The 14852-nt window shown below is 39.9% G+C and overlaps 1 protein-coding gene across 1 annotated transcript in view; it reads right to left on the minus strand.

Annotated features, from left to right (window-relative positions):
* Positions 1-886: 886 nt before the first annotated feature.
* cdkal1 (CDK5 regulatory subunit associated protein 1-like 1) overlaps positions 887-14852 on the minus strand; it is a 252024-nt gene continuing 238058 nt past the window's right edge. The window contains exon 15 of the mRNA XM_062422643.1: positions 887-2828. Coding sequence (XP_062278627.1) covers positions 2664-2828 — 165 coding nt within the window. The 3' untranslated portion in view covers positions 887-2663. The remainder of the gene's footprint in view (positions 2829-14852) is intronic.

Genomic DNA, 14852 nt, shown 5'->3' on the forward strand with positions numbered 1-14852 from the left:
CTGGAGAATAATATAGGGCACTGCTGGATGGATGTAACAAGCTTCATAGCTACACGCATCATTTGATCACATAATACAAAGCTAGTGTGTGTGTCTATGTGTAAGACACGCATCATTTGATCGGGTAATATAAAGCTTTGGTGCCTGTGTTTGTGTGCAAGTTTGCCTGACGTGCATCATTTGCCCATATACTACAAAAGTTGCAGTGTGTCTGTGTGAGAGACATGCATCAGCTATGTAAGAAAAGGCAAGGGTACATCCATGTATCTGTGTGTTGAAGGAATGTGTGACATGCATCATTTGCTTAGATAATACAAAGCTTGGGTGTGTAGGCCACATACAGTGGTATATCTAATAGCAGGGCTTTCTGAATGAGAGAGAGTGATGAACCCTGTCACTCCTGAACCACACACACACAGATGCACACATGCTGGCTTTCTGCTAAATTAAGCATTGGCGGAGCTTACAGACACTACATCAGAAAGTGCAGTGCATGTACAAACACACACACATACAGATACACACACACCTGACACAGAAATAAGCTCACAAACAAGCTGAAAGAGACTCTTGTGGCTGGGGAACGGTGCACACACGCACACACGCAGGCACAAATAAAAATGCAGACATACTGACAGAGACACATGTGCCAGTGCAATGCAACATAAATTGGGGCATACATTATCAGCTGTCTGTGATTTCTGTGCACATGTTGGGACTGTTGTACCTCAAAACAGAATGCGATTAGAGACAAACACAGGCAGACTATACATGACAATAACTGAGCATTAGAGTGCTGTACAGAGACAGGATTCTCTCCTGTATTCATTCTGAAGGACTCATTCTATTGAATAAACACAAGCAGTCAATTCAATAAATAAATCAATTAATACTTCAGTCATGTCACTCATGACACATTGATTTGTCCTTTATTAAACAGTGTTATGTTTTGGATGGTTGTGAAAACAGGGATCAAGAAGAACAAAAACAATATATAGTCTGTTTACAATAATGACTCATATGCCACAAATAGTCCAAATCAACAGAATAATATTACTGGGTCAATTCACCTGATTTGTAGAAAAAAGATCTGATTTACCTTTAGGGAAGACCACCAATGCTAACAGTTTTGCTTTTATTTACCCAGTTTTGAGATCTTTACCGCCACCCTGACACAAGTGATTTTAAATGTGTTTGTGGTACTTTAGATTAGCCACATATTTCACTGTAGACAGTTTTCACTTGAAAAATTTTACCAAAAACAGATGATGGCTATGTTCTGTGAATTATCCAGAGTAAAGGGGGTATTGCTTTTTGTATTGCTGTCATATTTCCAAAGCTGTGAGATCCACAAATGTAAGTCCATTAACTTTCATTGTACTGGGGAGGCAGCAGAGATATCAGGGATGGATATCTGCATGACATCACTACAGGTAAGTGAGAAAATATGAAACAGCCTGTTAAGTTGGCACTAGACCACCTCATCACATAAAAATAAAACAAGTCACATTGGATGTGTGGCGTTCTGTGAGACAAAGTGATGTATCAATAATGACCATCAGTCCAAGCAGTCAGCATCATCCACACGGCCAGTCGCCATGTATGTCGAACTAATCAGTTAAGATCAGATGTCTATTACAAATTAATTCCACGTGAGATTAACATATGAGGCAAACAAACATTAAATGAAACAAACAAAACAAGTTTTAAACAACCACTATAATTAAAGATTAACAATTTAAAACAACTTCAAATGCGTTCATAAAGTAGCTCTGAAAATATACCGTCCATGCTTCTCATTCAAAAATAAATACTTTGAAATTAAAGTTACAAATGACCTTTAATCAGAGTATTGTACATTTTGCTACAGCTCTCCACATAATACAATAACACATAAAGTAAGAACAACTGCCAAAGGGAGGACAGCAAAGTCTATAAACACCAGACTTCAAAGCCCATGCAGCTCATAAACTCTGGGGGAAAAAGATCACTCTGACACTCAGGAAACTGCAGATCGACAGTTTGATTATCCTCTGACTTTACTCTGGCGGATGATAAGAAAGTCCAAAATATGTTTTCCAAGAGTATCGGCTAGTTGAGTTGTGCCTAATTTATCTGTGAATATGGAAATGTCAGGCTGCAGTCATCAGTAAGCAGCAGACAAAGCATTGGGATTCCTTTATCGGCCTAAACTTAGAAAATGTTCATGTTGGTATGAAACAGAAATATCAAACAGAATCTGCTGATGAAAGTTTCCACTCAAAATCCAGAATATCTACGATGTGATTTATACCAAAAAATATTGTATGAAAAATGTTTGCTGAGGTCTGCGAGGACTGCTGACCTGTCATTGCCCATTCAGTTCTTCCTTGTTAACTGTCAGAGTAAAATAACTGCAGAGTGGTGAGCTATGCTCTTTAATTAAAAAGTAAAAATCTAAATGTACTAAAAACAAGAGAATAAATCTCAACAACATTCAAATCATCCTTGACTTCCTCTTTCTTTCTCTTTGGGCTCAATTAAAAATGAATGAGAGCTTGTCGAGTATGTTACAAGAGATCCTTTCTCACGTTATTCAGCCCCTTTAAACACACTGTTAAGGCTCCAATGATGTCACTGTCATCTTGCTGTTTCACAATTCTCTTCCACAGTCCACAGTAGCTCTACCAGTACAGTTTCTCCACAATGAAAGCCAATAAGGCTGCTGCCAATGCGAGCCCAACTCCCAGCTTCTTCAATACTTCCCTGTCCAGACTGCAAGACCCCATCAACAAGACCGATGAGGATGACATAGAGGCAGAACCATGGACACCGTTGGCCATCTTTTCCTGTGGGGGAAAAATTACAGAAAGACAATCACATTAGACGTGTTTAAAAGAAATAGAGTTTTTCTATATCTATATATGCATTATCCCCCTGACACTGTAATAATGATATGATACTTGGGGAACGGTACATGTTTACTGATATGAGTGCCATGGCCAAGTCACTGACCATTTGAATGTTAATAGATTCTTATACTTTCACCTGCTGTAGAAGGGGAGAAACTTTGCATTTTGGTGAGCCTCCAAAACAGATTTTCCTCTCACAAGAACCAAATAATACATTCAAAATGTTAACTTTTCTTGTCTTAATATCCCTCAAATGTATGCAAACACACAATTCACAGTTATTTCATAATTCAGTACACTCACAACATGTTCAGTATATTTCCATGTCCTTGCAATTAGTTTCTGTAATTTATACACACATGCATGCATGTGTATGTGTGTCTACTCCTCCCCTAAGATGTATGCACTAAGTATGTTTATATGTTTACTTGTTTTCCCAAGACCTCCCTCTGTCCTTAGGCTGAGTTTAAGTAATTTCACAAGTTAATTGGTGGCCTCATATCTCATTTACTTAAACCAACGTATTTTATACTCTTCATTTCTAACGGTGTGTGTTACTCTCTCCATTTCTGAGATTTCCTGTATCACTACTTTCCATCTTTGAACAGATGTACTTGATGGTTTTAGCCAATTTCTAGTTATTTGCTTCAGAGCTGTGATTCTTAGTATTCTACATAAGCACCGGTGCATTTCCTGCATTACCTCTGGTGGTGATTTTCCAAGAATAATATACAGATGAGTGACAAATTAAAGGAAAAACCAACATAAAGTGTCTCAGTAAGGTGTTGGGCTATCATGTGCTGTCAGAACAGCTCCAGTGTGCTTAGCATTGATTCTACAGTCTCTGAACTCTACTGGAGGGATGAGCACCATTCTTCCAAAAGATATTCCCTCATTTGGTGTTTTAATGATGGTGGTGGAGAGCACTGTCTAACATGTTGGTCCAAAATATCCATTAGGTGTTCAGCTGGTTTTAGATCAGGTGACTGTGAAGGTCATAGCATATGATTCATCATTTTCATACTCATCAAACCATTCAGTGATCTCTAGTGCCCTATGGATGGGGGCTTTGTTATCCTGGAAGAGACCACATCAGGATAGAAATGTTTCATCATAGGATAAGACTGATCACTCAGAAAAACTTTGTATGGATTTGCAGTGACCCTTCCCTCTAAAGCAGTGGTCTCCAACCCTGCTCCTGGAGAGCTACTGCCCTGCATGTTTTAGGTATCTCCTCACTCTAACACACCTGATTCTAATAATCAACTCGTTATCAAGCCCTTTGACGAGCCTCAGCTGCTTGATAACGAGTTAGAGTGAGGAGATACCTAAAACATGCAGGGCAGTAGCTCTCCAGGAGCAGTGTTGGAGACCACTGCTCTAAAGGGACAAGTGGACACAAACCATTCCAGCAAAATGCCCCCACAGCATAAAATAGCTACCAGATTCCTTCACTGTAGGCGTCGAGCACTCAGCCTGTACCAGTTTTTCCTTTAATTTGTCATCAGTCTGTATATCAGGTTACTTGTTTTTTTCAAATGCACACGTGTGCACACGGAGATCATTGCAGCTCATAGCATAGGTCATGTCCCTAATTCATAAATAGGAAACATCTTTAGAATAAATCAACTGACCACGGTTACAAATCAAACAGCAAGGCCTGACAGCAGAGTGGCCAGTGATCCAACGCATGAAATGTCTGTAATGAGAGAGCTCTGTTTCGGCTTAATGTGTTGGACCATTAAAAAGACATCCACCACTGAGAGGAGGTGACAGTGAAAGATGGGGGACAACAATGGGGAGAAGAACAGTGCAAGAGACAAAAGGTAAGCAGAAAGAGGAAAAATAGGGGGAGCAAATTCTGATCTGACAAACCTAAAGTATTTTTGACACACTGATTGCTGAATAATAATGTACTCAGCCTTAAAGTTTTAATGAAATAGCAATTTGATATGAAGGGGATATATTAATGCTCCTCATGGATCATTATACCAACTTTTAGAAACAGTGCTTATTTTGATATATTGTGGATGGCAGCATTAATAAAAACAGCCATTTTCTTATGAATAAATACAGTATATAAATGAGTGCATTTCAATTATAATGCTATTATCCCCGTGTAAAGCAGTTAATGCAGTTTTGTAGCGATCCAATTATTACTGAGTGCTTTCTACTCAATCAGGCTGATGTTGAGAAGGTGCACTGTGATGTAATTATGAAATCTGGGAGAGACATAATAAAATGAATTAGCTAACAATGTTAGCACAGCCAAAGTAAGACTGTATTTAAGATATCAAGAACAACTTCATATTAAACTGCTTCCTATATGAAAACTCAGAGTTGAAGTGTGCACCTAAAGCAAAGATTGCTTTGGGCTAAATGTGAGGGATTTGTCTGTTTGGCATGTTGCCAATAGTCTAACATGCAAATATACACAATGCACATGAGAGTATGATGTTGCTTACTGAAACAAAAAGCAGCTGTTGAGAGAGCAACAGTGAGAATAAGCTGAAAATGTTTCCATCCGCACTGGTGTTAATATAATTCTGCAGGTAACACTGCATATTGATAACCAGCACCATCTCTCCATGGCCTCTACCCTCTCTCATCGATCATCATTCTGTTTGATTACACATTTATTTAGTTTTATCTTAATTTCTGAGAGTGGACACTTGAGGAGCAGATTGATCGCTAAATAAATAAATAATGCTGCACAAGATGTGGCCCTTTTAATTTGAGCATTAAACAAATTGTAAGAGTGAACCAACATCTGTGGATGGAGTGGAAATCGATCTGGATGACCTTGTGGTAGCTCCTGTATGTTTTGTTCGACAGTTGGTAAAATGCCTTATCACCGTGAAGGTAGATTATGCGGGGAGATATTGAGCAATTGATCAGTGGCTTTCTAGAATAACCTTTAATCATGTTCACTAGGGATGACTGTAAGAGATGTGGCTTTAATATTTACCTTAGCTAGATTAACTCCTTCATTCTCACACTTCCCCCCTCAAGGTTCTCCATCACATCTTGTATGATGAGCTTCTGTCTCTCCATACTTTATTCCTTCTTTCTATTGATCCAACTAGAGGAAATCATTCTGTTTTCTCTTTCTAATATCCGACTGTGCATGTTATGTATTTGTTTACTATCTCTTACAGTTAAAAAGTTCCAAGTAGAAAATCAGACAAAAACTTGGAAATTAACTTGTAAAATTGCAATTGTGAAAACTATTTATGCACATCTACTGCACGTTTAACCTCTGAACTATGAGTAAAACAGAATGACAGACTTTATGGAGAACAAACACCTACCTGTATGTACAGTATGTTACAATGGCTGCCTGCACATGTTGCATGCACATGGCTACGTGTGTGAGCAGCTGCGTAACGTCTGCCCTCTACTTTACTATCCCACTCCCCTGTTCTCTCTGATGGTTGTGAACGCTACCTTGCCTCCCACTCTTCGCCTCACCGTTGTCGCTGAATTGTTTCCTCTGTTTGTGCACACAATGGATGATGGATACTATGACCGACAACGCCTACGTGACACATCCATAAGTTACTCACAGTAGAAGGAGACAATAGGTTGAAGGAGAATCAGTATCAGGGGCCTCGCTGACACCTCCACATTTGCTTAACGTTAGGATCACTGCACACAACAAGTTGGACTCCCCAATGGTGAAACTAATACACTCTTTTTTTGTTTTGCCAAAGATACCTGAAAAATAATGAGGGTGCTTTTCTGCTAGAGTACAAGGTGGTAGCCATATGCCTGTTATAGTGCATGTGTTACTGCACCTGTCATTGACCCATCGTCACTGTAAAAAAGTGATCATGATGAATACACGTAGTTTCAATCCAATCCAATCATCAGCAATCATACTGTGATTGTGATGTGACTGTGATGTGTGTTGGAGAAGTATTCTTCAGTGTGGTGACACTGTGCGCCTTATGGCGGCTTTTTTAAAGGTGGCTCATTCCATTAAGAATGAATGAACTTGAAGAAAGAAAAAGTAAATTTTTTTTAATTTATAATTTACAACTTTTTGAAATGTATTTTCCTGATTACTTGACACTAAAAGAACATTTAATGGAAGCTGAGACAAAAGGAAACGTGGGCTAAGAGCAAAGGACAGATGAAACAGAAAGAAAAGTTGAACACCAAAACCATTATCTTTATCTACCCTGACAAGCTGAGTGTACTGCCTTCTTCTCTATCCCTCTATTTATCTGTCTCTCTGCAGGTGTCTTTTGACAACGGGGTGCCATGAGAAACACTGAATAGTACAGTCTAAAATATATTACTAGTAGGGAGGATAAGTGAAAATCCAAGTGCCAGTAGGTGCGTGTCAGCACAGTGGGAGAGAGGGAGAGGGGAAGAGCAGAGAGGAGAGAACTGGAAAACTGAGACGAAATGAGTGAAGGAAGGACAGGAAGAAAAAGGGGGCAGGATAAGATTAGAGATGTGGCATTCAATGATAGTTCACCACCTGCTAATCGGCATGCTGACTTTGTACATATGTGTCTGAGAGAAAGAAAGACTATGAGAGTTGGCATTTGTGAGTGAGTGAGTGTGTCTGTGTGTACATGTGTAAGCCTGTGGTCGATCTATCTGCTCCCAGAGGTAGAATGGAGCAAAAGATCATCCATCACTGCACCAGGGGTCAAGACTGGTGAGCTCAGCTAGATACGTTTCCTTCAAAGTCTAGAACTCTTCAATATCTCTCTGTCTCTTAGAAAAAACTCCTATTCCACGCATGCATTGTTTAAAAAAACATAAAATAAAAATCAGCCTGGGTGTCTGGTGCGACCTCAAACCAACATACTGATACATAGACACAAAGATACACACTGTGACACGCACAGCACATCACGAGAGCCAGAAAGCACAATGCGCAGTGGTCACATTTCTCACATGATCCTCACCAGCTGCCAGTGTCACTCTAGACGCACAGAAACTATGGAGGTGGTGTATATGTGTGTGTGCGTGTGTGTGTGTGCGTGTGTGTGTGTGTGTGTGTTTCGTGTGTGTGTAAACAGATACTGTAACAGGCTCCTTAGTCACGGGTGATTTGACAAAGCCACAGTGACAATCACAATGAGCCGCAGTTGTATTTACAACTGGACAGTGTACAAGAGAGGAATTAAAAAGAGGGACTACAAGTAATATTTTTGATACAAATAAATGTCTGAGGGAACTCTATCACAGTGAATAGACATAATCTACAATTAAAAAAAATTAGAATTAAAAAAATAAACTGCTAAAGAAGAAACAGGGCCGAGTGGGGAACTTCATGCAGTCATGTTTTCTCTCATCATCTTAAATTTCCTTCATCACCTCATCTTTAAATCCTTCCTACACAGAAATGTATGAACATACAGGTATACCTTGTGTGTGTGTAGGTGGCAGATTACATTTATGTCAGGACGACTGAAACAAGTTTAAGTGAGCGAAGATATTCATTAGCCTATTGCTGTGGATGACATACATTGCAATTACAGATAGGTGAGTAAAATTTGCATAATAAGCGCAGGCCATCCACCGAAAGAAGGTGAATTTGTAAAGTGACTGGCCACTGTGGCCGGCAGCATTCAATGGAGTTGTTCTGGAGGGCAGCTATACGCCTTTGCTGACTCTAGTCTGCTACAAATACATCAGAGTAAGAAGAAGAAAGCATGAGAGTGCATAGCCTAATCTGACAGACTATTTTAACAACAATGTGGGCTTACATTGCTGGTGAAAAGAGAGTGACTAATGTCAGTACACCTATCGAGAGAACAACATAGGAACCAAGAGTTCAAAGGACATTTTTCAGTGAAAGGATCTCAAGTTGAGAAGTCCTGACAGTGGGGAGTTACATGACTGGTAATGGTAAATGGTAAATGAACTGCATTTATATAACGCCTTCTAATCTTAGGGTCACTCAAAGCGCTTTACAGTACATATCAATATTCAGAAGCTGCCATCAGGGTGCGAACACAAACCAGTGGTGCAGCCATTAGGAGCAATTTGGGGTTCAGTATCTAGCTCAAGGATACTTCAACATGCAGATTGGAGGAGCCGGGGATCAATCTGAAGATCCCCTGATTAGTGGACCTCCTGAGCTACAGCCTGAAAAACTCTAGACACACAAACTAGACTAACTAATTTGTGTGTGTGTGTGTGTGTGTGTGTGTATGGTAGATTGTTAAAATTCTGAGTTTATTAAAGTATCAGATGCCTAATAAGTAACCCCAAAGACATATCGGCTGTCGTACCACTCCTCTGCTCATATGTCCAGTAAATTTCTACATATGTTTTCAACCAAAGAGCAGAGGGGCCATTTATTTCAAATTCTGTAAGCTGCTAAACCTGTTACCCTAATGATGTATCTCTGAGAGTGTAGCAGGGCTGCTCTTGTCATCTAAAGTTGGCCCTGACCTGTTATTGAAACAGAACGACACTCAAGATTGTACTCAATTCCTGTAGAACTGATCACTTTAGGGGTTGTAAACCAAAATGACCTTATTTCTTGGTAAATAACTATTCCCATAACAAGACATACTTCCCCTCAACTGCAGCTGTAGTTGTTCTGATCGTAAGAGGATGGTAAGATTAAATAAAATGTGAAGTTATGGGTGACTCATCTGCTCAAGAACTGAATTACTTTGCTTTTGTTTACAAGATCTGTACTGAGGAAAGTCATTTTTGCAATAACATGGAAGAAAAAGCCAAAAAACACACTCTTATAAAATGATTACTCCATAACTACACATTACTATCTCCCTAACAGTTGCTGGCAGAGTGCTTTGTTACTTACCTCTTCCATCTGTGGTTAAAAGCAAGCTCGGAGGAGGAGGAGCATTTAAAACCATTTAAAATAAACAAAACACAATGCAGCAGTGTAATGCCATTTGTCATGTTAGGTTTGAAGGCTGAAAATAGACATGACTGATACTTTGATGGTTTAACATTTATTCTTTTGTTACTGTGACTTTGGGGCTTCAAGTATACACAACCACACAGGCCATGTAACACAATTTGACATGCTAAATGAAATACTTAAAATAGCTACGCCTGCTGTTTTGAAGGCAAAACAAATTATTTGCTACTAGAGTTAACAAAGTCATGCAAAGGCCAAGCAAAACCTTTTAACATTTTAAATAAAAAAGTTTAAAAATAGATTTGAGAGGATTAACTGTATCCTGGCCAGAAAAGACTAATCTTTGATATTTGTTCTATTCCTGACAATACAGATGACAACATGAGCGCACAACGCAACATCAAGGCAACAATCCATAACAGTTGCATGTCAACACGGAGTGCTACAATTGTTTGGGGTGATATACACATTTTTTTGTACGGGTATTATGTGTCTGTTTCTATGTTTGTGTAGGGCGTGTGTGTGTTTTGTCATGATGATTGTGTGTGTAGAGCAAGTGTCTCATATAGCCTGCGGCTAGTGTGTCTGCCAGGCACACCAGGGGGTGGTGGTGGAGAACACTGTGCATTAGTGTATGTGTGTGTATATATATATATATTTATATGTATATTCTTTGCCAGTGAACCTCATCATCATAGTCTATGTTAGTGTGTTAATATACTGTAAGCTTTATGATGCAAAGTACCAGCAATCCCACCCACTCTGCCTGTACTGGAATATGTAAAGAGATCATTCTAAATTGACCACATCCATGCAATGTGTCTTTATATTTCCCTCTTGCCATCAATTCAGACACACGCACACGCATACGCACACACACACACACACACACACACACACACAGAGATAAACACACAGGTTGGTTGAACTGAACAGAGGAGCAAGATGTAAGCAGAAGAAATGAAAAATCAAACAGGACACAAATAAAAGAGTACGGCTTATATAAAGAATAAAAAATAAGAACCAAAGACACTATGAAAGAAAGAAATAAAGTAAGGGAAAGATGGAAGGAAGGATAAAGAAAGTAAATGTAATACTTTGTAAGAGATTCATTCATTCACCTCTACTTCGTTATACTGTCAATTTGTGGTCATGGAGGGACATTGTTCACTGCCTGTTTTCATCTCTCCCTTTCTCTCCCTGTCTTTCCCAGCTCTCTCCTTTTTTCTATTCTGTCTTTCATACAAACTGTCAATTTGCTGTCTTGTGGAAGGAGCGGGGCCGTTTTCTCCCCTCTCTCCTATTCTTTCGGTCTCCTTGAGAAAGTATGCTGTGAAAAGAGCTGATTATTGGATGGCACTCAAGCTGCTTTTTTGTCTCCTGATCTCTTTGTCTACCTTGATCTCTCTTTCATTCTTTGCTTCATTTTTTGGCTTCTCTCACACACCCCTCTCTCTCCTATCATTTAATTTCATCTGAGGAAGAGGACTGGTGAAGATACTTTCTCTTTTTCTTTCCTTCACCATGCTGTTGAGTGCTTTCTCTGCCATTGTGTCCCACTAAAAGACTCATTACTGTCCTTCCCCTTCTGCAGAAAGTGCTGTTTCTGTGAATGAAGGGCTGACAGATGGGGAGAGCAGAGAGAGAGAGAAAGGGAGAGAGAGAGAGAGAGAGAGAGAGAGAGAGAGAGAGACAGAGAGAGAGAGAGAGAGAGAGAGAGAGACAGAGAGAGAGAGAGAGAGGAGAGAGAGAGAGAGGAGAGAGAGAGAGAGAGAGAGAGAGACGGGGGAAGAGAGAGAACAAAGGAAGAGATGTAATCCATGTCAATAAAAGCACATTTTTTAGCTACTCGCCTCTCTCTATACAACCTTGGTTTTCTTTCATGGAACGTAACGGCAAAATGAATGTAATACTGCAAAAAGGAATGAGGGTGAGAGAAAGGAATGGGGGAAGTCAGGATGAAATACAGAAAGCAAAACAAGGAGGAAGAGAAAGATGGGAGATAAAAGAGGAAATACACTGAGAATGAAAGAAAAGTATGTTACTGCTGGTAAGGGTGCATCTTTTATACAATCTTGGGAGGGGTCAGGGACCATCATACCTCAGAAAGTCATGGCAGATTGCCAGTCCATCACAGGGTGTCCACAAAAACAAACAAACACACAAACAAAAAAAACACACCTAGGTATAGTTTATTGTCTTTAGTTCATCCGACCAGCATATTTTTTGAGAAAAGAAACCTAATTGAACATTGACACATCCCCACATCAAGGACATACCTACACTGAGTCAGACAATAAGAATCAGCCTGAAATTTGCCAATCAGAATTAATGTCACCCTTGTTGGTAGTTACTCGCAGCAATAACAAAGTAACTCTCATTACATGGTGATGCAGCAGTTAATTTAGACATTTAAATTAGTTTAAACAATTAAACCTAAACCTCGCAGTAATTAATAATACTATTAATAATCTAATTTAACAAATTAGGAATTGCATGTTGGTGTGGCTCCTCTGCTTCATACAATTGGCTTTTAAGATACCTTTTCTGTGTAAGCTGCAGTACTCAGCATAACATTCTTGGGCAGCACACAGACAAAGAGCAGAGCGCCTTTGGATTGCTACTCATCCATCAACAATTCCTATGCCTGTCTATATATTCAAACATCCATGCATCTATTCAGCTGCTCATCCATCAGTTGTGTGCATCTAAGCCATCATGTCTCACATCCATGCATCTATATCTATCGGCCACTTTCAGGTCCATCAATCCATCCACAGCCAAGCTGTGCCACCCCTCCATAAATCCATCTATCCGTCCGGCCATATTGCTGCATTCAAACACACTTCAGTATGGATGCTGGCTGGCGTGCAATCATCTCTTTTTCCATTTCTGAAATGACAGATCCTCACTTTGTTCCTCTTTCGTCAAATGGACGTTACAGACCTTAGTGGGTTCCTCTGCTTTTCCAATCACCCACTTATCTTCCACTCTTTTCCTTTTATCACTTTATTTTACGACACTCCTCTGCATCTTAGATGAAATGACAGAGCTCAGAGTCTGTTCTTCTATCTGCTACCCAACTATCACGCACCTCATCACACAATCTCTCCTCCCGGTCCTTTATTCTTCTGTTTTTCTCTCGCTCTCTGCCAAAAGCCCGTAATTATAGACCCGGCTGTAAGACATGGGGGTGAGACTCTATCTGCCTTTCCCTAATCACTCATTCATCTCACACACACACACACACACACACACACACACACACACACACACACACACACACACACACACACACACACACACACACACACACACACACACACACACACACACACACACACACACACACACACACATTCAACTCAGTGTGTGGTGGACTCACACAGAGACTCAGAAAATAGATGGTCTTCAAATATGTATAGGCTAGCCACCAGTGTGTGTGCGCACACTAGGGCATATTCTCAGTTATATGTGGATACATACGTAGGCTAGTGTGACATTGTGCTGTATTCATGTGTATGTTCAATCAGGAACATTCACTTAATAATAACAGTGGATACAGATACGGTTGTCAAGGACATCCCATGGACCAGAGGGCTCGGATGCACATAAGTGTGTGTGTAGCTTGCAGACACTGCTGTGTTTCCAAGCCATTAGGTCACTTATCTATTAGTACTGTGCTCCAGTAGCACTCTGCTGTCATTTAGAGCTGGCAACGCAGGTCATAAGGACCCTGGATTACAGATCATCAGCAGCATCACTGAAGATCACTTAATATAACAATATGTTAATTGCCAATATGCCACAGACTGCAGGGACAAGCATTAATGAATTTTTGCACATTCAGATACAACACTGTATTCCAGCACACACTGATATGCCAATCAAAACCTCTGTTTGGTTTGGTAACTATTTTTCAGTGTGTTTGCCTCTATTTGTACCATCGTACCCTCAGCACCTCTATTGCTCTTACATTGTCAACCGCAGCTTAGAAAGTGCCTATTTACACTTGCTTCACTATCCTTGATTGTATTACTATTTCAACTTTTAATGCTGTTGCTATAAATTCTTTTGCTGGTCTTTTCTTATTGTTGTAGTTTCAATCCAGCTCTCCACTGACTGCACCAACAGATACGCATAGTAAATTGTATACCCCTGCAGAAAACCTCAAAACATCAGGTGTGTTCATACTGGGCATGAGGCACAAACTGATAATGTGTCTTTTTCCTCTATTGTTACTTTCAAAGCACTTACAGCAAAAACTGTTACAGTGTTTACAGTGGAGGATAAATACTCTACTTTTTCCTCTGCCCTTTCATCCTCTAGCTTTCTAAATAAATTGTCTTCAGAGTCAGAGGTTGGAGCTGATGACTTCACCTGTGTTTCCCGCTGAGACACATTTAGACACAGTGAATGGTAAAACTGGTATCTGGAAATGTCTGGAAAGAGATGTTTAAAGTATAAAGACCAGACAGTGTATATGTCAGTATGAAAAGAACAAGAAACGTGTGTGTATAACAGAATGAGAGAGTCAGTTTCTTTCAACAGTCATTGTGACGTGTGTGTGTAAATCTGTGCGCAAGAAAGTGCATGTGTTAATTCACCAAGAAAAATATGTCTTGAGTGTTGTGTAAGAATGTCTATTGAAGGAGTGTGAGGTTCGGAGGAAGTTATTGGGTGAAAAGAATGCAAGTGTGTCTGTTGGACGGGCTTAAGACTTTATGAGGCAACTACTTTTACAAGGTCTAGTCCTCACTGCTAAACTTTTTTATTTGATTTATCTTTCTTTTTATCTCATTCTCTGCCATCCATTCCCCTCCTTTTCTCTCTCTCTGCTTGCCTTCCACATTCCTCTTCATCAGTGTCTCTCTCTCTCTCTCTCTCTCTCTCTCTCTCTCTCTCTCTCTCTCTCTGTCTTTCATGTCTCTGTCTGGCAGTAAAGGCTGATGGAGTGTGAAATTAGAAAGTGTATCATATTCTGCTCTGTGGCTCCATGTTCTGAGCTATAAGCTACAGCTAGTCAGAGTGAAAAATAACATGCAGTGAAACAGATACATTAACATGGTGTTTGTGTGTGTGTGTACGTGTGTGTATGT

This window comes from Scomber scombrus, chromosome 7, assembly GCF_963691925.1.
Source record: "Scomber scombrus chromosome 7, fScoSco1.1, whole genome shotgun sequence".
NCBI lineage: Eukaryota > Metazoa > Chordata > Actinopteri > Scombriformes > Scombridae > Scomber > Scomber scombrus.